Raw genomic sequence first — 26,215 nt, 5'->3', positions numbered from 1 at the left:
AGCCTGGCAAGAGAGGTTAGGGTAACACAGCTGCTGATAAAGTCCAGTCAGTCTAAAAGCCAACACAGCACCCCTACATACTTCATTGGTAAAGGCTCATATCAGTAACAACTTATCAACCAAGAGAGTAGGAAGAGTCTCTCTGGAGGTTGGTAATGGAGGACCAAACTTGAGACCTCAATGAAGGAGGAAGAAATCACTTTACCATTCCACTCTATCTCATCATGAACAGAAAAATAGAAACATCACCCAGATGCAGATCCAAAGGGAAGGACATGGACTCACAGAAGCAGTTCTTTGTTGTGCTGAGTGTGCAGCAAACCTTGCCACGTGGTTTATAATAGGAGAGAAGTTGGTTGGCCCATAGAGTCGGATCTGAGGAAGGATCTGGCGGTAGGCATCAACTATTCCTTGGATCCCTGAAACACAAGGAAGGCAAGCTGCTTCACAATTTATCCTGTAATTATTTAAAGCATTACGAAATAGTATGGCAAAGGATAATCATTCACACTGATGCGAACTTCCAAAGGACAAAACAAACAGCAGATAACAGTGAATGTACGAAGCACAGAGCTGAAACATGTGGACATCTGCAGAAACGAGATCTCCAGATTTCTCCCCTGTTCTACATTCTTTATGTTACTCTTAGAGACTAACATAATAACAGTAATGGAAGCTGGGAGTAAGCAATCCAGCAAATGCATGCTGGTGATCTTGTCTTTTCTACTCTGTCATTTAGTTTCTTTTAAACGATCACAGTCTAATTAGTTGAAGTCACAGACCCTCTGGAACAGTCAATTGCTTATTTTCATCATGTGCAAGATGGACAACAGCTTCTGGATTTAAATGGTTTTTTAACAGAGAAACGAGTCCGCAAGGTTCCTCCCATGCAAGAATTTTCTCTCACATTAACTAATCAAAATTTTAGTAGTCTGATTTTCGACGGTTTCAATTCTTGCATGGGTCCATTTAAATTACTGGCTTATAGTGATGCATTTTTATTTGCCATTGCCCACCATATGGATTTCAGTGTTTTATTTCTCAAAACAACTGTAGCAAGTACAGTCACAGAGCAATGACACAGACTGCAGTGAGATGGGCAGTGTGGAACTGAGCTTCTCAGATTCCATTTTTTGTTGGCCTTAGACTAGATAGAAAACATAAGGAAAATTCTTTATTCAAGAACAATTCCACACCGCTGCCTGCTGAGACACCCCTTAGAAGTTCCTATTCTTGTTTACAGACAAGCCACTAAAAACAGCTGAAATAGCTACCACAGAAGAACGGGGCTTCAAGGAAAAGAAACACTTGAGACAATCCTTTAAAAATAACAGAACACTGATATTACTGAAGTAGCTGCCACTATCACTAACAGCTTTAGCACATGGTAGCTTTGGAGCTGTGACTAACACAGACACACTGCCACCTACAACATAACAAGAAATAATCAAGTTGCAGCAACAAAAACTTCAGCAAGCTAACAAGAATCACAGGTCAGCCAAACTTCAAAGGGACTCTGGAGAACATCTCATGCAAACCCCCTTCTCTAACAAGGTCACCTACAGCCAGTAGCCCAGGCCCACGCCCATGTCTTTTGAAGGTCTGCAAGGAGGAAGACTCCTCAACCTCTCTGGGCAACCTGCTTCAGTGCTCTTATCAGCTGCACAGTACAGAGGTGCTTCCTGATGTTTAGAACCCCACATGTCCCAGCTCTCTCCATCTCCAACAATCAAACTTCACCCCAGAAGCTTCACTGGAGCTTATACAGACCACACAGAAGTCTGCATCAACAGATTTTCCCATTCAGGTGACAGTAGACATAGTTTGCTGGATGTCTTCACACTGCATCTGTTGTTTGGTGCTTTGTTGTTTTTTTATTTACCAGTTATGAAAGGAACGTACACTTCAAACATCAGTCCCTCTCAGTCAAATATTAATAAAGAGGTGTCCTCACCTTGACAATAAGGGTTGTTGGGATTGAAGTTCAAAGCAAACTCATGAGACACCTAGAAACGGCGATGTTACAACCAGTTAGAGAATGCAGACATTAACAGAGCAACTGCACAGCACTGTGAAGGCCTTACCTGCCAGCTAGGAGGAACCTGAGCTCCAAACCCAAATGCAGGAAACAGCTTGTCCCTTGGGAAAAAGGGCAACAAGAAGAAATGAGAATGAGGAATCCTGTAATATTTTACTAATTCTGTTTTATTCCCAAAAACAGTTGTAGACCAAGGTTCAATTCCTGCCATCAGAGACAGGCACACAACCTAGTTTTCCCACAGTCAATAAACAGATACCCAAGGATTTCAGGCATGGGACTGACAATATTACAACAACTATGAATGCAGAATCCTGCACAACTCCCAGGAGATTTCAGCAAGAGAAAAGCCAATCCAGTCACAGCTTGGCTGAAGCACAGAGCAGGCAAACATGTTCCTACTGAGTCTAACAGGAGAGTCATGTTTGAAATGCACCGTTACCCAGAAGGGATTACAACCAGCTAAAGCAGCATTACAGAGTAACACAGAGCCATAAAGGTTCAGATCTGGAAGGACACATGAAGCAAATATGCTTTAATAAAAAGGACTGTGATTGCCTTTCTTGGCAATACCAGAAGCAGAAAGAAGCAGCAGCAGTTCCTGAAGGGATTATCCAAGGAAAGGCAGCAGCACCTCAGTCATCCAAATACTACAGCTCCAGAACAAGCTATCAGCCTTGACTAATGACCTACTGTGAAACATTTTTTATGAGGGGCCTAGAACAGTTAAGAGCCTCTTACATACGTGTCATAATCCTGGACTACACTTCCCACACTCCAAATGGCAATCAAGTACTCATTTATCCCATCCGGGCTGATGTAGTGAAGAGAATCTGGTGACTTGGGATCACCATTGGAGCCAGTGAAGTCTATGCCCACCTAATCAATTTGGAGGATGATAACAACAGGTCAATGAAACGGCATCATAAGCAAATGAGAAGTATCAAAACCAACCAGAAACAGAGGGATAAGAACAACCCCACACTGCTCCCTCCCTGCCAGGCACAAAGATGACTCTAAACAGAGGCAGGCAAACAAGCCTGCACATCTTCTCCCATCCAGGGCACATGCACATCTAAGGAGCAGCAGTCCTTTCCACCAAGACTGGGAATTGATTTCTCAAAAGAAACTTGAGAAATCCAAGATCCATTAAATTTGCTACTTGATATCAAAAAGCAAATTATAAAATCAATTCTTTTTGGCAGCGTTCATTACTCCTTACGAAAACGCGTACTGCAAATTAAAAGTACTAACCAGAACTTCATTGCCTTGTTCTATCATCTACCAAGACGTGAAGTGGGAAAACAACTCACTGTAAAATTAATCTGGCAGCCTCCCATTACATAGTCCAGGAACGAATAGTCTGTTTCAATCTAGAGGAACAGACAGACAGTGTTAAACCTCCTTCCCATAGGAAAAGATTTCATCATTATCAGAAAACAGAAAAAAGACAAACAACCACCATCTTCCTACCTTGCAGGACTTGATGCTAATAACGCCTGAGTTTTTGTAGCTCTTTTTCTTTTGTTTCTTCTCAGGATTAATGCATTCAAACTCCACCTACAAAAAAGAAAGCACACAATAAGCAAATTATAGAACAACTGCATCTGCAGCACTGCAAACTATTGAAATAGAACGGTGTGAGACATCACAATTTCAAGAGCATTGTGAAATTTCATTGTAAAAGTGTTTGTGATTACTGTGGCTGCTATTTGACAAGTTCAACTGATGCTTTTGCTGCCATCACTGGGCAAAGCACATGAGAATATTTCAAAGAAGACCCTCCCTGTCACACCCTGACTCTTGCTCTCTGCAGAACCACTGAACACTTAACAGAGGGCAAAGAAGGTTGTCACAAGTACAAACATTTCTCTTAGCATAACTACATTCTTTTTCAGTTAAGGGCAAGAATTGAACTCAGCAGCCAAGGAGGTAAAGTGAAAAGGGGGAGGGAGGGAGGCCACAAAGCCCTCAGGTCTCAGGTTCTCAGTGGCAGAGGGATCAGCATTCTGATATCACTGTTTTGTTTCACCTAACAGTAGTTCTGATTTCACATGGGACAGGGAAGAAGGCAACAATCAACAAGCTTTAGGATTACAAATACAGAAATCAAATTGGCTGGTGACTGGAAGCACTCCCAGGCTATGTCCTGCACATTGATTCATCGGTCTGAATTCAGATGAGACCTCTCCATGAAAATGAACATACAGGCTTTTGCTGTAGAAAACAGAGAAACTGGCACCACTAGCAAACGATTCAAATTACTCTGAAATGGTGCCCAAGACAAAGCAAAAAGAGAGACTGTTGAAAGCACCATTTCTTTCCACATCAAGAAAGCTACCAAGAAAGGCAACCAGAGTATTGGTAAGGGCAACCAGCTCAGGCATACATGTTACCTGAGACAAGTTCTACCCTCTGGACTGTTCTGCTGAAGCTCTTTTAAAGAAGCTCTTTTGCTTCCACTTGATTCAGGAGAGGCAAAAGCACGCAGAATGGCTTGCACAAAAAAGAACATGGCCAGCAGACAACAGGCTGAAGGACGTCTGTAGGAGCAGGAAGGGTAACAGCACCCAAGGAAAACAGCAGCATCCTTCCTCCCCATGCCAGGTTTTATTTTTCCCAGATAATGGCTTAGTAATACAGAGACAGATACAGAAAAAAATGACTTTTGGAAGCAACAACTGAAAATCCCTCAGAGATTTGTATTAAAAGGGTTTTTGACAGACTGAATTACAGACAAAAGTGAGGAACGAAGAAAGCTCACCGGACAGCCATCCAGTGCCTTCTGCAGCTGAGTCAGGTTTGTTTCAAAAACACCTATCAAGTCATGTGACCCGTCACTGTCATGATCAGAGCACTTCACCTGAAAGGAAAGAAACAGCAAGAAATGGGTAAGCACACAGTGAGTGTTAGGGTGAGTGAAGCTGCTCACCAATCTCCTGCCTCCAACAGCTTTGCAGTGATGCTAGTGAATCTCCCTGTCAAATCTGATCTGTTGGCGTCACCCATATCACTTCCTGAAACCTGACAGTAGCAGAGACACTGTGTGCATCTCAGAAAAAGGAAGACTTTCAATTGCTCACCTACCGAAGCATGCGAAGTGACAGCCTACCTCAGCTCAAGTGCAAACAAAACTAAAACAAACGAACAAAAAAAAAATCAACAAAGCAAAGCCCCAGATGTCACAGCCCAAAAATGCAAAGTTGAGAACATTCAGGACACAATATGCAAGTGGAGTAATGGGAAGAAGCACCTAAAAGTCTCATCTAATTTCTGAATAAACTTTTTCCTTCTGCCTGGCAGCCGTGTCAGTTTGCAAAGAAGCAGCAATTTCCACAGAGTGCTAAGTCTGTCTTTTTCTGCATCTTACAGCAATCAAATTAGAAACAATTAATAACCAGACACATTTAAAACAATGTGTAAGCTTGAATCTTCAGAACTAGAGAATGCAAAATGGCAATGCATTTAAAAAGAAAAAAATATACGACTTCAAGCTAACACAGCATGATGTGCATTGACAACAGCTCCCCATGAAATCAACAACCGTAAGAAGCATTTATAACATGCACAATGCACACGACAGCAGAACAAAAGTAATTCCAGAAGCAGTCAGTCAGCTTGTGAACAGCAACTTTTCCCCGTGCTCAAGCTCAGACACTCCTCCAATTCAAAAGCCCGTTCAGATTTGCTTTTATTAACCAAGAAAATGGTGTTACCCCAGTACAAACCAGGCTGACAGCTTTCTCATCAGCGTGATAGAAAGGTGAACCTAAGGGCAACACCTAGATATGGAAGTCAAATTCAATAAGCAAATTTGAGGACAGGGTTCTCGGACAACTACCTGCTGCCTTTGATCCACCTGGGATCTTCAACTGCTTTCAGTGGGAAATGTACACAAAAAGCTGAGTGAACTGCAGACAAAGCTAGCCACCCAAACTGGAGGCACTATGCCATCCTTCAGGTTCTTCACTGGGAGAACAAAGCCGCTTTAGAGACTGTGCCATTCTTCTTCATCCATCCCAACCCACCACACCGCTCTGTCCCTTCCCTTCTGCATGCTGCACCATGAAGCATCCCCAAGCCTCCTCCTCTGCCTCTCTCAACAACTCTAACATTTAAAGCATCATTCAAAAGATATATGACCACATCAGGGAGGTTACTGCAGCCCATCATGCAGAGACTGAGGGTGTCCTTGGCACTAACATGCTGCACAGAATACAGCAATTTATATCTTCTCTTTTCCCTCTGCTCATCTCTGTCCCCCCCAACCACACATAAAAACATCCAACTACTTAACAACCTGTTCTGTTAGTGGTTCACAGTACAAGTTAGCTTACAACAAACCTTTTTTTGCAAGGGTTTTCTAAAATGGACAAAGATTCAGAGTGCACAGCCCAAAGAACACTGCTGCTGCAAATGGAACATGGAAGATGTGAAGAGGGGAACAAACACCTGAAGCTTCCAGTAACTGACTTCTGAAACATAGTCTGAGCTCAGGGGTCAGCTAACAGCAGGACGCTGCATTGTGATTATTTACTGATTACTTACTCAGCTGAACTATCAAATACTCATTGGAACACTGTCAGTGGGTAAAAGGCTCCATTTATCCATAAGAGAAACTTCTAAAATTCACACCAAATGGACTTGCTTTTATGCATCTGCCATCAAATGCATGGATTGGAAGGGGTTTGTAATTGCTGTGCTGTTTGTTCTTTAAATCTCACATTTACTACTTCTATTTTAACAATTACGGGAGAGAGAAACTACTTACGTATGCCTCTTTCTTAAAGAAACTGTCAGAGCTATTCCTAAATATGGAACAAGAATGACACCTCTCCACCTCACAATTACTTAAATGTTAGTTAGCACTGTTAATTTGGTTGAAAGATTTATGTTTACACACACATTTAGTTCATGTTTGCCATTGCAGAACCGTCATGTGTGGCTGGTGAAGCTGACACTTACAAGACATACCAAACTGACATGTGCCCACACAGACACCTCCTTTGTGCTGCAGTAGAAAGACTTCTCTGCTCAGCAAACACCATCATTCCTCATCTGACTGTTCCTATGCAAATTTTAGAAAGCCTTGAGCAAGAGGTTCCAAGCAGAATGTACTGGATGGAAAACAGACCTCCAGTGCAGTGTTTACTCCTCAGTGCTACTGTTCCTGCCCACCAGTACAGAGGCCTCTTTCTGACCAACTTCCCCACAGATAACTGTGCTAATTAATAGATGATTTGTACATGCATTCAGGATTTGGGGGTGAAAGGAACTAACAGCAAAGATCTATGTTTTGTTTTTAAAAAAATGTTTTTTTAAAACATTGCAAAACCAATCCCAAAGCACAGAAAGGTTCTAAATCAAAAGCAGAAACACAGTATAGAAAATACAACCTCATAACAAAATGTCTCAATCATGCCATCTCACGTCACTTCTGACAAGGTAAGACAACTCTTAACCACTTCCTTTCCACATTTCCTTTAGCACCTTCAGACCAAAAGGACTTCTTTCTGATCTAAGATTGCTCACAGTCCGATAACAAAAGTTCATGACCACCACTTAGAACACATTCAACAAACCCAGCACATTTGAACCAGGTTAACAGCCTCAGCAATTATTTGGACCTGCCATGTTGCACAGATAAAAGATCAGCATGCATTGCTTTCTGCTAAACCTTTCAGATCAAACTTCCAGCATGAGCTTTCTTCACAGGCAGGATGAGGCAGGAAAATTCTGCACATGAAAAGTGTTTAGGAGCTGAATAAGCAGAGGGAGATAATACTCAACAATAATCTATTCAAAGCTTCAAAGTGCTTCTATATTATCAGTGTACTGCTTAGCAAATAAATTCATGTTCTATCAGATTATTTTTGTAGAAACTTATTAAAAGATGGAATTGTTCTGTTGCCACCCCCATAATTCAGGACCAGAGCACATTAATCCTCATACGTGAGACCACAAGAAATTCCAGTTCTAAGTCAAAAATCAAATTTCTTACTGGAACAGAAAGAAAAACAAGATGGAAAAAGCTTGCCATTCTCATGACTGGATGAAGCAGACATCTGCCTTCTCTATGTCAGTATCATACCGCATTCAAGTTTACCCAATACATAAGCTTGACAGCTAACACAGCATTAGAAAGCCAGAAATAAACAAAAAAACCCACAACCTGAAACTCTCACCAGAATAGCCAATAACCATTCCTCATCATTTTTGTGACTAATCATTAGAAACTGCATCACTTCCGCACTTCCTAACTTCTCACTTTGACAGCTCACAATGTTTCAGTGCAGACTTCATGCTTAATGGATGTATAATCACTTATCTGCCATATCATTCTAGAAAAGCAATTAGAAATTTTGAATATGACTAGATGACTTGATTACTCACAGTTAATATGTCAGAGACTGGGTTACCTACAACAACAATCAAATGTGAATTTCTGAAGGCTGTACCTTGATAGGTGTATCAAGATCACCACCACAGAACGTCTGCAAGGGAACACTGAACCTCCTCCAGCATGGACTTAAGTTGTTCTTAATGACCTTAAAAACAAATTACAGCATAACATCATGTGAGAGATGCAATGTGCAAGTTACTAAGAAACATAACATGAGGGTTCTGAATTTCTGTGGGTCTATGTGCAACAGCCTCAGTCACTTCTACCCTGACATGAGCAAAGAGTAGCTCCGCTAGAAGCCAGAGGGTCAGAGCTGGGCAGAACTGCAGAGCCATGCCAATCTCACAGCTGGTTGCCACTAAAAGGTAGAAGAGTCCTGCCACTCTTCCTTCAGTACATGGTTGGACTCTTCAGCTTAATTTCTGATTAGGCAGGAAGCTCACCATTTCCTGCCAGGTAGTCAGTGAGCAGAATCCCCTTCTGGGAGGACAAGTTTTCACTGAAGAAGTGGAGCACAGCACTATCAGAAGTGAGACGCTCTAAGCTGTCAGACAAACTGAACAAGAAACACATCAGTGTAGAAATGCTACCTCTGATCTGTACACCAGCTGCCACGTTCCAGCATCACCCTGCTTGTACAGCTCCAGAAATGGATCCGATTTACCTAAGAAATCCTGCAAACAAAATCCCTTTGTCAGACCTCTGTATTGTCCTCAGATGAGAGAAGAGCTAGGTCAGATCATCAGTACAACTCACTTCTAACAAATCACAAAGTCAAATAAGCCATACGTTTCCTTACCTCCTTTAAACTGCAGCACGTTACAAATCATCACAGCGTATCAGCTCCGTGCTTCCTTACAGCATTTTGTTAATATAAATCACTCTTGGCTTAAAATAACACCAAGGCAGCACATCTAAATTTCTACCTCTTTTTCTTCTAACACTGCAGAAAGTCCAGTTCACTGCACAGCTACAATATTCAATCGAAACATTTCATAAAATATTTAAGTATAGAATTTCTCCAAAGCCAAAATAATTATCCAGAACCTAAACCTGGTGGTTGAATCTCTCATCTGCTGTCATGCTTTCTGCCACGTAATTATGTCTCCACTATTGGCAACAGAACAATGAGCCCTTTAACACGTGATTACAGAGCTTAGCTGAAAGTCTGTGGTACAGAGCGAATCCTGGCCTAAGGCGCTCACTGTAAATACAGTCAATACCCACACAAGCATGCAGTATCATTAAAAAAGCAAATAAATACCTTTTTGTCCAAGTTTCGGGCTTCAATTTCCAAATTAACGACCCTGGTATCTTTAATCTCCTCTGCTGTAATCTGTGCCACAAATTGAAAAAGAAAAGTACAAAATGTTGTGTATGTTTTACACATGAAAAAACCTCCACACACAGTTACAAATACATGCTCTTCCTCTACACATGCTGCATTTGAAAACAGAAAGAAACAAAACTACAAATGTTACTCTGTCCCAGACCTTGTAACAAAGAATGAGAAATTATTTTCCCCACACACTCTCCTTTACCATAATGGTGCCTTTTCCCGCTGGCTTTCCCTCCTTCAGTTCCAGAGGTTGGGTAAACACCGAGCTGGACACAATCTGGGGTTAAAAGACAGATAATATAAGATCAAGGTAAAGAACGATGATTATTATTAAAGAATCATTAAGAATCAAAGAAGCTTTCTTCAGGAGGAATTACTTTTAAAAGTCTGGTAGGAAAATCCCATTTCCTACAGTGGCTGCTGCCAGTTTGTACTCCTGAAATACGTAAGCAGTCTTAAAAGTTTTCCCTCTCCACAAAATAATTCCCACTAACCCATCTCAAAACTTAACACCAATCTTCTGTTGCTGTTTCCCCCAAGAGCCACGACATTTCCATTACAAGTAGCCGAACAGCTACTGAAAATCAGAACGTCTATTTATTTAATTAAGTCCTTCACTATCTCGAACTCTATCCTTCTCCTTCTAACCTAACAATACCAGCTCCTCTTCAGGAAATGAATGCAGATTCTCAGGCAATCCTCCCTGAATTTATGGCCTGAGGATTTTTTTTTGTCCCAAGTAAACCAAAAGGCTTCCAGAGCTGTCCTGGGCCTTCCTCACTCCCAAGATCCTGCTAGTGCTACAAGTGCCCCTACGTGAAACTATGACTTCTCTGGGGTTGTTCAGCCTGGGGAAGAGAAGGCTGAACGAGGATCTGTTCACTGCTTAGCAATATCCATAAGGGGGAGGCAACCAATAGGGCCAAGTTCTGCTCAGTAGTGTCCAGAGACAGGAAAAAGGGCAATGGGCACAAACTGGAACATGGGAGGTTCCATCTGAACGTGAAGAAGAACTTTACAGTGAGGCTGTGTGGAAGTGGTGGTTTCTCCTCTGCAGATATCCTAATCCATACCTGGATGCTTTCCTGTGCAATCTGCTCTGGGGAACCTGGTTAGTGAGGGAGTCGGATTAAACCAACCCATTATTTTTATGGTTTTGTTATTATCTTTTAGTAAAAAATTTTTTAAAAATAAATGCATGTACATTAACAATATTACAGCCTTATTCCTCTTTGCTCAGTGCAGCCCCAGGAAAGCCCAAAGGCTGGATGCCTACAGACTGGATGATCTCCAGAGGTTCATCCCACCCCTACAATTCTGGGACTTACAAACCACACACATTTTTAACCTTTGTTGTGTGCTCGACATCGTGGTTCTTCCAGTTATGTTCAATAGAGACAAGAACTGATCTGTTTTGGAAACGTAACAAAGAAAAGCTTAAAGAACCGATGTGCTGCAGCCAGCCCTGCCCACAGCACCTCACACACCTGTCCCAGCGTGCACTCCATGCCTCCGAGGAAGTCATCGTCACTGAGCTCAGCAGATTTGTTGTCTATGTCGTACACGCCGAACCTCAGCTTCTGCACCTTCTCGAAGTAGTAGTCAACGAGCAGCTTCTTGGAGAATTCCGGGTCTTGGCAGTTCTTAATCCTCTCCGTGCGATCCAGCTGTACGGACACAGGGACAAACTTAAACAGAACTCGGATAAAGGCCGAGGGACGCTCCAGGCAATAGGGCAGACGCGGAGGAACATGCAGCGCAGCTCCGCGCAGCGAGCGGCCGTACCTCAGCCCAGCATCCTCCCACGTCCTGCAGCAGGACGCACAGCGGGTCCGACTTGGAGCCGACGTCGCGGTCGAGGAGGTGGCGGCAGATCACGGACAGCTGCACCCGGCTCACGCACTGCGCCATCTGCGGGCACAAGCGCAGGAAGGGGTCAGCCCGGCCGCTCCCGGCCCTCGGCTCCCCGCGGCGGCGCGGCCCGGGGGCGGCTCCCGGCTCTCCGCGCCCGCTCCGCCCGGTGCCGCCGAGCGCTCCGCCGCGCGGCCGCGGCCCGTACCGGGAGGCACGGCTCCTCCCGCGCGGCCCGAGCCCCGACAAGATGGAGGCCGCCCGCCCGCCCCGCCGGGTGCGGGTCCGCTCTCGCTGCCGGCTGCGGCCCGGAAAGGGCCGAGGGAAGCGCTGCCCCCAGGGCCGGGGCACGCCTCTCCCCGCGGCATCGCGTTCGCCGTTCAGAAACGACGGCGGCTTTCGGTGGCTGCGCGGGGCGCTGGGGATCCCTCGGCCCTGCCCCGCACCGCAGCTCTGCCCGAGGAACGGCCACAGTTCTCAAAACGGACCCGACTTGGGAGATAAGCCCCGAAGCGTTGAAATAAAGCATCGGGCAGCTTGAAAGTTCTAAGAAGCGCTTTAACATTTATTTCCTAGAGAAGCTACTTCACTACTATTATGAAAACGAGAATTGTTTAGCCGCGGCTTTCTCGTACTTGCTGAGTGTGAATATCAGTAATCTCCGTGCAGAGATGAACTTTCACTGGGCAATGATTAACTCCTTGGTGCCCCTCTCAGAGCTCCCAGCCCGCAGCCTCTCCCTGTGCAGATGTCACCCACGTCACATATCGCACTACAGATGCTGTCACGGTGGCAGCAGGACAAAAACAGCGTGCAGAAAGAATTAGCGGAGCTTTAGACAAAGAGGATCACGGTTCAGCTTTCTAAGGTCATCATCATCATCTGCTTTAACCCACCATCCTCACAGAGGCTGTCCTGAACAGCTGCTCGAATGCCTTGGTACAGCCCCTGGCTTCCACTTTAGCTACACCCAACCCCAGGTGGGATTCACAAAAAGATGTAATCGTTACCTTTAATAAGTACCGTATTTTTCCTAAAATTGCAACCATCACAAGCTTTAGTTTTTCCATTACCTACATGTCTCATTCCACCACATCACCTTATTTAGCCACATCTGTGCAGCCTGCAGGTCTACAAACAGCTGTACACATGTGCACACCACACTGAAAACAAAGAGCAGCTCAGCCAGCCTTGACTCCCAAGCCAACATTTCTCCCTGTTTTCCCTGTCACAACATATTTCTGTACCAACAGGGAACAGCCTCCTGTCCTGACACAGTGTAACAGATCAGGAAACAAGTTAAAACCTCAAAGAAACGTCTCCCTCTAATACTTCCAGCATTGCCAAACAGCAGCTGTCCCTTTCGGCAGGAAGCGTTACTATAGGTCGCAATTTGCACATAGAATGAGTCCCTACTTGTTCACCTTACAGAGACCAGTAAGGAAAGCTGAAAGTTTGCAGTAGAAACTGTTAACGCACACAAGAAGCCAAAGGTAAAGTGAAGGTACAGACCTCACGCCAGATCACCTCTCACCTGCTACTTCTTCTCCAGAACAGAGGCAAGGAAACCATGAAATAACTGTTTCAAGGCCTTGCCTTTCAATAGCTCGCTCACAGAAGCCAGTCCTGAGCTATTGCTCAAGATGTGGTGACAGCATTAAGATTTCCCTTACAACGCAATACAGCTGGACTGTTTCTGAAGGAAACTACAGACCACAAAGGACCCTTTTTTGTTAGGTCCTCCTGCTCTGCTTGGAGATGGCAGGACACCTGGTAGTGCCCTTATGGGAACGGTGGATCCTTAGCAGTCAGATAAAATACATGCTTCATCTGACAACATCACCTTGAACCTCAGCCAGCATTTGTTTATATGTGCTGCTGCCTACAGATATCCTTCAGAAGCTCCCACCAGGCCTTCTCACTTCACAGATTTCATATGCACTTTATGGTATTCTCCAGCTTCAATCCATTCCTTTAATAAGTACAACCGAAAAATCAGGACTGCGAATGAGTCTACACATCCCAGCAGCAAGAGCAAGGAGAAGGTGGTTGCTTCACAGAATCCACTTCAGTCAAGCCTGGAGATCTGCTTGGCCTCTACTGAGGTGAACACTTTCAACCCATTTATCCCACTCACTGTTATTGGAGTGCAAATCTCTTGAGATCTGCCTGTGTTCAAAAAGCTTTTAACAAATAATAAAACCATTACCTTAATGTATTAATTCCCCAACACAAACACACAACAATAGCAAATGGAAAAAAATAAAATAAAATGCAGAACTCCTTAGTGGTTGGGAACAGCAGCCCCCAACTCCAGCTGCTGGTTACTTTTAAATGGGGCTTAATGGTAACTGGTGGATCAAATATTCTTTTTCCTCCTAAAACAGACTTCTTGAATTTACTTCCATTCCATCAGTAATTATCTCTTTTCATGAAATAAAGTGAATTGCTTATGTGAAACGCATCTGTTGTCTTTAACCTCCACCTCTCTTCCATAAAGGCTCTGTTCACCCCTGAGCTGTGAGCCACTCTGAAATCTGTGAAGACGCCAACAATCAACACGTGTGCTTAACCCCAGGTCTCATACAGCCTCCCGTCCTTTAAGGATAGGGAAGTCTGCAGTACTTCCTCTTAAGTTTCCATGTCCTGCTCTTCTGCACAACCCTGTGTTACCCTCATACGTCACCACCTTCTGTGACAACTACCCCAATGGCATTTTCCAGCTTACTTCCAAGAAGTACTGCCCTGTCAGTATGGTTCTGGGAAACATGGACTAAGGAGAACTGCTTTACCTCTTGGCAATGCAGAACAGATACGTGGCATAAATAGATTCCAGTCATCACTATGCTCAGACAATTTGAGACAGATCTGATCCCAGGCTAATTAGCGTAATTAAACTGCAAGAACTTAGTTCTTGTTTCTGTTATTAATAGCCTTGCTTTTTCCATTGACATGCACTCAAAGAACAGAACACGATCCCATTTACCTCACAGATCTCAAGTCAACAAGGCAAAAAATTTTTGTGTTGCTTCCCTGAGTTTTCATAGAGCACAGTTATGTTTCTATATCCACCCATACACACATGCATTTTGCTTTTACTGCTCCATTAATTCACCTTTACTGTGACAGAACATTATTTACATTTGTTGCAATGCTCAAAATTCTTCTGTTTTTCAACAGTTACAGAAATTCTGAAAGTCATCAATTTCTTATTTTCCCCTCACAGCATCCCTAGGTGACTAATACTGGCATTTATTATTTGACTCTTTACAGTAGACGAAGAATATTTCCATAATGAAAAGAGCAGCAGAAGCAAAATGCTTTCCACACAGGTATGAAAAACACATTCAATTCAGAAAGCATTTATTAGAGAACGATCCTTAGCATCTCCCAGCAACCAAAGTCCCTCTGACTGACTTGCCACCAGCAGATTAAGATACAGCATGCCCTGGGAGTCACAGAACTGTTGTAGCTGATGAAATTCAGTTTGCCAAATAGAAGTAAATCCCCAACACATATATTCAACTTCTATTTAGAGTACACAAAACAGAGCTTCTGGGTGCACCACAGCTAAGCAGGTTTGGAATAAAGGCAACACAAGCAAGCCACAAGATCAGTGCAGCTGTTAGAAGCAGCCTGTACAATCAGAACGGATGTTATGTTACCCATCCACAGGATCCACAGTTCGTACTGACAATAGCTGCACACAGCTGATCCAATGCTCTCACAGCTCGGGGATCCCACTGTTCAGACTGCCTGTAAAGTTTCGTCTTGAGCTGATTTCTGCACATTCTGAAGGAAGAGCTTCCAGCTTTGGGTCCGTCAGGCCCCTACACTTTGGCCTTTACTTAGGATTGCACGTAATGTGACTTCACATTTCAAGGAAAAATACATCACCTGTGTTATTCTTATGAGCTTGAGAGCAGGATACAATGCACTGAAGTCTATGTAAGATCCCACACATGTACTCCAGTAACACTCCAGACAAATCTTTCACTGCTCAACTAAGTTGATCAAATGCAACATGGATCGGCTCTGGACTCAAAGAAACATGCCTGAAGAACAGCTCAGACAACCAGAGGTCCAGCTTAAAAATGCCAAAACCATGTTAAGTCTTGCTGTGCATACCACCTCCTTACTGCAAAGATCATGTATTCCAAGAGCTGTATAGTACACATGGAAATATACTTTCCATTCCATAGTTCCAGAGCTGTCCTACAACAAATTGAAGCACATCAATAAATAAGTTGGAAGGTTTCAGCAAGGTAACAAACATCGGAACTGAGACAAAAAGTAATAATCCTACCTTATTGGAAAATCACACGGTAACAGCATGTCACACACACACAAGATAATTCCTTACCTGCTACCTCTTCTAAATCTTCCAGAACTTCCAACACTTTGCATACTACTGCAGAAAAATCCACTTTTTACACAGTAAAAAGCATTCTCCAACAAAACCAAAATCAACTCCATAGACAAGTAATAGTAACATACAAGTCTCTTGCCTAAAGTGAAGGGGAAATCAAACACAGAAAAAGAAACTGATGCCCACCCATGTTAGAAGAAAGCCTCAGAAAAAGAGTTCTGTCCGAATTCATTGCCTTCGGGGGTCTCACACTTCCCCAAAACATCACACTGGTGTCTGAAGCATAAACTCCCTTGTACTCATCCTCCTGCAACAGGACTGCTCTCATTTGGGAGAGCCAGACCTGGCATCTTCTGGAAAGAAACATCAATATTAACACAGAATCCAGCCAGTCTGGGGTCAGCTTGATTTTAACTGTTCTACATAAGAAATAATATATAGGTCTCTCCAACAGTAACATTTCCTATTTATTTCCATGGGAACAACGGATACAAAGAACACAATAACACTATTTGATGCAACAAACTGCCAGCTACAAAACAGTATTCCTGAACATAGTCACCACCATTAGCTATGCATTCTCACCAGCAATGAACGAGAGCCTGTATGCCATGCTCATTAAAATCTACATGGCTGTCTTTCAGCAGCAGCAATGTGAAACATACTGCCCGCTGCCCCACATCCACTGTTTGGTCTCCATAAACTTTCAGCAAGCACTGACAAGCATCAATGAGTGCAATATTTTCTACATGGGAGAGTTCAACTCCTTTGCTCCATATGTACTCCCATGTCAGACACTGTTCTGTCAGACTGCCATCTCCATACAGCAATAGAACGGAATGGGATATCAGAGAGAAGGTTCAGCCCATACTGCCATCCCACCAACATCTGCCTCTGACGTCATGGGTTATCAACATAAAACAGGAGGCATTACTTTCAGTGCAGACCTCACATAAGCAAGGATTCAGAACAAGAAAACCTGCAGTTTATTATCAGTTAATATCATTAAAGTTCTCATCAACTACATCCTTCCTTATACAATACTCATGTCAGTGTACACTAAATGTAACACATCTATTTAAGTTCTCAGTTATAACTCAGGTTTGAAGTACCAATACACATGCTCAGAAACAGCTACATTCAATGAAGTTGTTTGGTACTGGATTGGCTGTAGCTTCTGCTTTCCATCCTGCTCACAAACACAACACAATGCCATCAATCCTACCAGCACTATGGACCAGTAACAGCATCTTCCATCGCTTAGGCCCTGTGCTTCCCTGCAGCTCAGTACACCCAGCATTTGTAACAAATTCCCAGTTAATCAATCTGACATTTCCCAGCCTAACGTAGCCTCCTTGTTAGTTGCTTGCTTTAATCCCATGTTAGGCAGATGTGACCTTAATTTCTTCAAAAGATTTCTGTTTTCCTCACATGATCTGTGTGCCCAGACTATCAGAAGTAGCATTTCTCAGGTTACCAGGTCACCTTTCAGAAGGCATCCTGTAGCATTTTGGGTTTCTATATTATGAAACAAACACTGGTGCAGAAGCAGCGTCAGCTCTACTTTCTAAACATATAAAAATAAAAGTCCTAATCCCAACTTACTTCCCAGAGCCCTGTGAGGCCCTAGCAGACACCATAAGGATTTGTATCAGTAGGAGAACTAAAACACATCTTCACTTAAAAATGAGATGAAGAGACTTCCAATAATAATATCACAGCCCAGGATGATTACCAGCAAGTCCAGCCCCTCTGCAGCACATCGGTGCTTCCAGGGCTCCCAGAGCACAGCACAGCCCTCTGTGGAGAACGTAACTGATAACCATTTTCCATTACTGCGCTACCCAGAGGGCTGGGGAGGTGACAGGTAGGACAAGTCCTAAAAACTTCTGCAGGCAGGCAACAGATCCCTGTTCTTTGCACTGTTTCAAGTTATCTGTCATCATGTATCTTGATGAATCAAAATCGAATTTGTTAATAATTAGTACAAATTTAACACAAAACCCCAACCAACAGCTATTCATTGAACAAAATATTAAAAACAGCTTTCTAGCCAAGGTGCTCGGGTCGCTTGATGCCATCCTGATAGGTTACCCAACAGCTGAAGGGCTGGGAGTGCACCCAGAAGGACAGGCACGCAGTGGGAAGCTGATGGATTTCACAGAACCATAGTAGCACAGGGTGCCCTCCTGCTTTGGAACACAAATCACTGAGTCCAACACACAGCCCGGCACAGCAGCACCCCAACCCAACCCCACGGCTGGGAGCAGTTTCCCAGCACTCCTTGAGCTCTGGCAGCTCGGGACCATGCCTGCTGCCCTGGCAGCCTGTGCCATGCCCACCACCTTCTGGGGCACGGCCTTGCCCTGACCCTGACCCCCAGCTGCCCCTCCCCGACACAGCCCATGCATTCTCTTGGGCCCTGTCACAGAGAGCAGAGCTCAGTGTTGCCCTTCACTCCCTGCGAGGAGCTGCAGCCGCTATGAGGGCTGCCCTCAGTCCCTCTGTTCCAGGCCCAGCAAACCCAGCGACCTCAGCTGCTCCTCACACATCCTGCTTTCCAGGCCCCCCTCCATCCCTGCTGCCAGGCTCAGGCTGTGCTGGCACAGAGGCAATCCAGCAATGACCTGAGGAGAGCAGGTTGGCAGCTGGGCACACAACAAGTTCTTTCTGAACTCTGAATTTGAATCCAAGCCACAGTAGAACACGTTTATTGATTACTATGTGACTGCAGCACTACTGAATATACATGGAACTTATGTCCTACTTTGAATTACTGAGTTGGCTCCAAGTGAATCCTGAAGCTTCAGTATCACCACCAGAGTTTGTTGGTTTTTTTGTATCTACTGACCCACGTGCTGTAGTGGTGTTGTGGTCAGCTGACCCCTGACATGCCCAGGAATAAACTGAAAGCAGACAGACCCTATTGGTGGTAATACAAACAGCAAGCTTAGGACGCTTTGTGACACTGTGTGACTCCGGTGGCGCAGTGGACGCCACTTTGCAACACTGGAGACCCTGGGTTCGAATCCCCCTGTGGCACAAGTGGTAGAAGTGCCGCTCTGCTACACAGAGGCTCGAATCCCGGGGGTTGGACTCGATGATCTCTAAGGTTCCTTCCAACCCGCACGAGACTATGATACTATGATACTTTAAAAAGGTCCATTTAGTCATAACCAAGGAGCTCAGAAGAAAGGCCTCTGTTCTCACCCGTATGTTCTCCTTATTTCTGACCAGATAAACAAAGTGATCAACTCAGATTCAAGCTCTAGCTTGAACCCCAGAGCAATGTTACTTAGTGCAAATTAACACCTCAAAGTAAAGCCTGCAACTAAGCCAAGAGCTACTTTTCCAAGTTCTCCATGTGACAGAAAAAGCATTTCAAGGTTCCATAACACTTAACAGCAGAATATCAAAAAACCTTCCCTCTAAAAACTAAGCTACTGCAGTCCATCACTCACTTGGCTTAAGGTAGAACAATAACTGCAGCACTTAACATTGCTCAGTAACTTCTCCCACCAACTAAGATTCTTCCAATACTTTCCTTAAACCCTTACTCAGTTGCCTTTTTTTTTTTTTTTTCCCCCGATTTGGAAAAGTGACTGAAATGATATAAAGAACACCCTACCAGCCTCAGCACACTGACCTTTGTAATAATCCAATACACCACTGTACATCGCAGAGCATCTTTTGCCCTTCTCAAGTAAGGTTTCACTCTTCCCATTACAGTCCCCAGCTGTTCCCATGTCAAGCACAAATACATTAAGTTTTTGTGCCACACCCCAGTCTACCAATTACCACGGTTATGGCTCAGTCCTCCACTTTTGAGTCTGAACTCCTAAAGCAGGAACAGAAGACCCCACCACAGCATTCCTCCTCTATAGTTCATGTACACCACAACCTGGGCTGCAAGCACTGCAGCAACCCCTTCTCACACACACACACCATCATTGTGAGGACACCTCTTTGGTGTCATTTTGCTTCCTCTAACATCTTGCACCCTTCCCAAAAGTTATGTCTAAAACATCCCATTCTTCTTCTAGAGCCTTCATGATCTTACCCACTCCCCTGAAAGCAGCCATGTTACACAGGTGACAATGGCATAAGTCACTGTTGTACACCTGCCTAGCAGAGAACACACTGCAAAACAGCTTGGTACCAAAATACAACTTTAAAAAGAAAGAAATACAATCCAGAAACAGATCCTGCACCACTACTCCTGCAAGGCTCCTAACAAAAATGACTTCTTAGATTTATTTATTGCCAATTTCAGTTTTCTTATGCCAATGCTGTTTTCCATCTTTTTCTTTCTCAATTTGAGTAGGTCCTTTTCAAGTAAGAGATTCACAACCCCAGCACCTTTCTGTCACTTGATCATTACCATCTGCAGGACTTTACACCTTCATTTCTCCATCCTAGTTTACTGCAGAACAATAGTGCTTCAGAAAAGAAAAACCTCCAAAGAACCATCATCACAAGAGCCTGATATCAAAGAACTAAGGAAAGAATTTGGTAAAGGAATTCAAGTATTTTCCTCTTGCCCAAGTGGCAGAAGGCTGAGTGAAGTGCCAGGAAAGCACAAGACATTTACGTCCCAACCTTTTTCCATCCTCCAGAGACAATGCCTCCCATCAGCCTACCTTCCTAGAAGCACAGTCACCCACTAGAGCTGCAAATGCAAGTTGCTCCATTTATCACATCACTACTGGTTCAAAACAAGCATCCCATCATCATTCAGAAGACAGATTCCACAAGTGCAATCAGAACATCAGGTGCTTCTCCTGTCTGCTCACTACATATAAAGCACCGATTTTCAGCTTCTTCCCTAAAAACCTGCTGTCTTTGAATGTACTACAAAAGGGATTCCCACATCCTTCAGAAAACATTCATGCCCACACAAACTAAGATCCTAAGAACCACTTAATACCCATACTAGTAAGCCTTGGATTCTCTCATGCACCTTTGTTTTCCAAAAGTCTAATAAATAGCTAAAATAATGTTTTTAGTAAGTATGACCAAACAAAGGGAGTGGGAAGTATTTTCAGCAACATAACTATTATTTGATGATTATTACAAAGTAAATTTACCAGCTGTAAAAGCATGGACTGAATTACATTCTCTTTGTAGCTAACATGGAGTTACCACCATTAGGTGGAACCTGGAAAACAAGTCACAAATTGCAGCTCATCTGGGCAGCAGAGGTGGAATGGCAGAACGTCCAAGTGAGACAAGGGGTCAGGATAAAACATTGGAAGGCTCAGCAAGTTCACATTCTCTATCAGCAGAGCTTTTGTGTGCAGCCAATGCTGCAACAGAAGGATTTAAAGGATCGCAAAAAGATAAAACTGCATCTGTTTTCTTTTCATACATGCAAGCGACCTTGGACTGTGTGCTGCTCTTTAAAAGCATTCAAAACAACATTTCTTTTACCTTCTCAAGACTAAACAAGGGAGAATGGAACGTTACAAACTTCTACCACCTCATCATGGGATGCGCAGAACTTGGTTACGGGTATGGCCATCACCTTCCACCTCCCAGTGTGCAATAACAGAATTATATAACACCATGGTCATATTCAGCCAAGCTGCTGCACAAAGCCAGCTCATATTTCAGAGAGATACATTATGTGCAGACTGCTATTAGGTTTTTTTATTACACAATGGTTTAAGTTTTATTGGTTTTGCTTAAACCAAAGCATTTCTGTTATCAGAAAACTTGCCTACTGATGTCTTAAATTTGCATTATTTTTTTTTTAAATGCACAAAAAGGGACAAATTTTAACACAAGAACCTTAAATGCTAAAACACAAGCTGCTGAGTAGATCAAAAACCTGACACATTCTTCTTCCTGCTGCCAGGATAACTAGAGTAGCTAAATACTACCTTATTCAAAGCAGCAGCATGACAGCTTGCTTGCACTGCACTGAAGAAATGCTATTTGGATTAGCAGCTGAACAAAACTACAGCGTCAGTTACCCAGAAGTCTGGATGAGAGTCCAGATGAAAGACATCCCCTGTGCAGTACACTGTTATGGTGGTATGTACTTTCTCTGATACACTTATCTTTCCTTTAAGGTGCCACAGAAACATATAGTTTGCCCCAAATTCTTTTATGTTCACACAGGCAGCACCACAGAAGTGAAGAACACATACAGCCGACTTTGAATATCTTTGAGCAGAACAGACCATCAAAAATACTTCTGATTGAAAACTTAAGAAAATATAAGAGTTTGTGAAGCACTCAGGTTTAACTGCTCCTGTTAATCAACAGCAAACCATTTAGATTACATACTTCACATCCTACCATTACTGACTGAAGTTTCAGATTTGTTCAGATTATCTGGCCACTCACTGTTCAGCTCAGTGTTAAACTTCTTGAACCACAAATAATTTTCATTAGACTTTAGGACATCGCTTGGTGTTTTTTCTAGAGCCAAGGTGAAAGTTTTGCCACAGCTTTAACCCTAACAACATTTCACTGATGTGGAAGCTAGTGCTTCACTAACTTGCTACTGCCACCAACTTCAGGAGGCAAGCTAGTTGCACACTACCACCCTACACACACTTACCTGGCCTCTTAAAATCACTGAGGTCCACAGATAAATAGCTGTGTGCTGTGACACCCACCCCCACATTCATACAGGACTAGAGCTATAGGCAGAAGCCTTCGTAGCAATGCTGTAACGTAGCAGGGGAATCTAGAACAGGTCAATTAGTAATCCTGAACAATTCCACCTCCCCTCTACCCTGTAAAGCAGGGGTTTCCCTGCCTTCCAAGAACTGATAATGCCTAATTTTACTTCCATTAGCCCTTTCCTTTTGCAGCTGGTCGCATTTAGCTTTCCTCAAGAACGCAGGGTTTACACATATCGTCCTCTTATTAGAAACATTTGGCTGACAATGAAACAGCATAAGAAACCAGCATTTAACTTTGAGTTGAGCTTCCTGTTCAAACAAGTAAGGAATTTGCACATTCCACATCCATTGTCCTGTCAAAACAAGCAGCCACACTTTGGTTACACTGCTGAAAACAATAGTTTTGGAAACGCTGACATCATGGAGCACGTTCTGGCAGATGTCATCACAGCAAGGAGGTCACAGAGGCTTGAAATCTACTAAGCCATAGCAGCCCTGAGAGCTTTATCAGGAAGACATGAAAAATTAAGTATAAGAAGTTTTGGGAGTATGACAGGTTCTGAATATATTGCTATTTCCCCTCTCAAATTCCACCTTGATTTCCAATCTGCTAGAAAGCATTTCGTCCCACTGGGTAATGCTATATCCTATAATTGCATTGTGAGAAATGACTGAAATGATACTCACTGTTTAGACCTACAAAACAGCTAGCTGGAAGTTCTGCCTAACTTCAGACGGTCAGTAATAAGAGTGATATCATTCTATGGATTCTTTATGATACTGTAGCTACAGCAAGAAGACTTCAAAAGGTCACCAGCTCTCAAAATGCAGTAGCATGTCCAAAAAGTCAAAATAAGCCAACCAAGGGAGTTCCAGGCAGGATCAGACCCTGCCTGCCCTGTGCAAACCTGCTAAGTCCTAATTTTCCATCTTGAAATTCATAGACAAGTTGTACTCCCCCAGACACATCTGGGAAAGGTAAAGAAAATGCAGCTTTGACTCTAATGAAGCAGTAACAAAACTTAGGTCAGTATTTGCTTGCTTGCTTCTCTCCCAAGTTGCCATGCTATGTACACACATTTAAACACAGAAGAATGACAACAGAGGAAGCCTAAAAGCAGTGAGTGCCCACAGGTGAAGAGTCACATCTAAACCATCCATCACCTGCAAAGCATCACCTGTGTTTGGGCTGGAGTTAAGGACAAAAAACACTTTCAGCACTACTTGTTTTTTCCATTTGATATTTATACCCACAAGTGCCAAGCTTCCAAGGCAGGACAGTGGCAAGAGCTCCAAGCACAGCCACCACCCAAACACATTCCATGTAGGAACAAAACTGAGGAAATTACAGTCATCCATATAGAAAACAAGCTGGAGCAAGCATACCTACCTGATCATAAAAGTTAGCGAGAGAGCAGGGAGCTCAGTACGCCGCCGCAAGCCTTAGTCAAATACATACCACCAATTGATTTTCTTTCTGTGGGAAAGCCAAATCTTTCACCAATAATCACGTTCTCACCGCTGAAAACCAATATGAAAAGCTCCCTTGAGGTTACTGTTCCTTCAGCAGCATTTATCAGACAGTTTCGCTTCCTCTTCCCGGCAGAGGAAGAGCCATTTAACCATACACAGACTATTGCAGTTATCCCAAAGCCATGCAAGCCATACGCCCACAGAACACACGGCAGCATCAGCAAACCTGCAATGGGACAAAGACAAGCATTTTTCCAGCAACACTGCTTCCAGGCCCAAGGAATTGTTTCTGAAAAACCTCTCACAAAAACAGAATTTAAGGTGACTATTTTCTATTATGCCAGTCCAGTTTCAGTTCCTTCCAACAATTATTTCACCAAAGTTAGAAGCTGACTTCTTGTTTGCACTGGTCTTTGTATGAAACAGGATAAGGTCTAACCCATATATCCGAATGATTATCCAGAAACACCTGCTCTCAATGAGTGGTCTGCAGCCCAAACAGTGGCTTTAAGAGGTTCAGAACATCTAGTTGTTCCCTTTTTGTAGGCTGGAAGGCCAGCACGGTTCAGAGGCGCAAAGATCTCAACAAGAAGTGAGGCCCAGCAGCACTCACCGCTGCACTTGGCTTTGGAACCTCCCCATGAATAGACTGAGGAAGACCACCAATGTTATGATTTACAGTTAGCACACGACGCATGTCTGTGCAACCAGGAAGAAATACATAATTCTCTTCCCAAGGCTCTGCAGTCTTCATGGCACCAACACAGCCTCACAGAAAATCGTGGTTCTGTGCAGGAAACAACTTTGTTAAGGACAGCCCATCCAGTTTAGCAGAACTGACCAGCAGGGACGTTCTTTAGAAAGCAGACCCTCAACACCAACTGAAGCAAATCCAGCCTCTGTTTTTGCATCAATCTTCCTTTCCACTCACAACAAATTTAGACCAGACATTCAATTAAATGCTATGAAATGAACATCTTAGAAAGCAGCTTCCCCTTTTCTTAAAACCTGCAAAGCCCCAAGTTTCTAAGAAGCCTATGCTGAAAACGTAACAATAACACTAACAGCAGCTCTTTACTGACAAAGCTTGACCAGTGGAATTACAGATTTTAGCTTTGTTTAAATAATATGATTGTAAAATCTGCGCAACTGCTTGAAAACTTGGGAAGCTCAATGTTACACTGTCGTCTGGCTGTTAAAATTCTTACATGTAGGTCACAAGTTAATTGCTGAATCATTTATAATAGTCATGCTCTTTCTCGTGAAAGAGATGCTCTCTGTTGAATGCACATGGTTTTTGACATGGTAAGTATGTAATGCCACGTCACTCACTTCTACATGCAGTGCTTAGATCCTGGCACTTAAAGGAACTGCTGAGAATGCCAGCTTAGCCACCTAAATAACACAGGTCAAAGTATCTCCTTAACGTGAAGGTGCAACAGCAGTTTCAGTGACTGCACGTGCCAACCAGGCCCAGGACAGCCGCTCTTGGCACTCCAGGCATCAAAGCCACAGCAGCTGTTGATTTAAGTAGAACCCATCAGCTGATTCTTTCTACTGCTATCCCCACTAGAAAACAGCCAGGAAGCATATGCGAATGCACTTACATACCTTGCACAGCACAGCCAGGATCTCAGAGTCCCTTATTTAAGGCTGTTTCTTTTGCAGATGTTTACATACATGAAAAATTTAATGTATTAAATCCGTTAAAAGCAGAGTATCCTCCACAGTTTAACACTACGTTTCATGCTTCTACCATGAAAGTGAGCTGTTACAGCAAACTTTCGATATTTGCAGATGACACTCAATAGCCAGCTTTTCTCTGTTTGCATTTTAAAAGATCAACTGGAACTGTTTGGGCAGCAGTTACACTGTTCATACTGCATGCTGAAATCGTACAGATGCTAGGGCATCCCACTTCAAGAGTCTACAACATTCCTGATTTACACTATAAAATAAAAGAGCACCAGCTATTGGGAAATGAAGAGCCTGCTTCTTGCCCCAAATCCTCCATTGCGGCATTCCATCCGTGTCTGCGTTCCCACCAACACCAACAGATTTTTGTATTCACTTACTTTGTGGTTTGTCTGTTTTAAGACAAGTATTT

General features: G+C 43.4%; 1 protein-coding gene across 18 annotated transcripts in view; it reads right to left on the bottom strand.

Annotated features, from left to right (window-relative positions):
- The window catches only part of CPNE1 (copine 1), a 42,101-nt gene that overhangs the window by 3,870 nt on the left and 12,016 nt on the right, over positions 1–26,215 (bottom strand). For 10 of the 18 annotated variants that reach the window (XM_085520063.1, XM_085520068.1, XM_085520066.1 and 7 more), the window contains 13 exons: positions 11,566–11,691; positions 11,268–11,447; positions 9,983–10,057; positions 9,706–9,777; positions 9,032–9,115; positions 8,497–8,586; positions 4,803–4,901; positions 3,512–3,598; positions 3,352–3,411; positions 2,784–2,917; positions 2,085–2,139; positions 1,955–2,006; positions 286–419 (listed from right to left, as the gene is read on the bottom strand). In XM_085520063.1, the coding sequence (XP_085376189.1) occupies positions 286–419; positions 1,955–2,006; positions 2,085–2,139; positions 2,784–2,917; positions 3,352–3,411; positions 3,512–3,598; positions 4,803–4,901; positions 8,497–8,586; positions 9,032–9,115; positions 9,706–9,777; positions 9,983–10,057; positions 11,268–11,447; positions 11,566–11,691 (1,248 nt within the window). Of the gene's footprint in view, positions 1–285; positions 420–1,954; positions 2,007–2,084; positions 2,140–2,783; positions 2,918–3,292; positions 3,412–3,511; positions 3,599–4,802; positions 4,902–8,496; positions 8,587–9,031; positions 9,116–9,705; positions 9,778–9,982; positions 10,058–11,267; positions 11,448–11,565; positions 11,692–11,839; positions 12,219–12,266; positions 19,574–26,215 lie in introns of those variants that run through there. The other 8 variants (XR_014935907.1, XM_085520067.1, XM_015881286.3 and 5 more) reach the window with 8 other exon arrangements.

Source organism: Coturnix japonica, chromosome 19, assembly GCF_054131305.1.
Source record: "Coturnix japonica strain WE chromosome 19, WE-NBRP24, whole genome shotgun sequence".
Taxonomy (NCBI): Eukaryota; Metazoa; Chordata; class Aves; order Galliformes; family Phasianidae; genus Coturnix; species Coturnix japonica.
The sequence above is the reverse complement of the archived record's forward strand: the minus strand, read 5'-3'. Positions and strand labels throughout refer to the sequence as shown.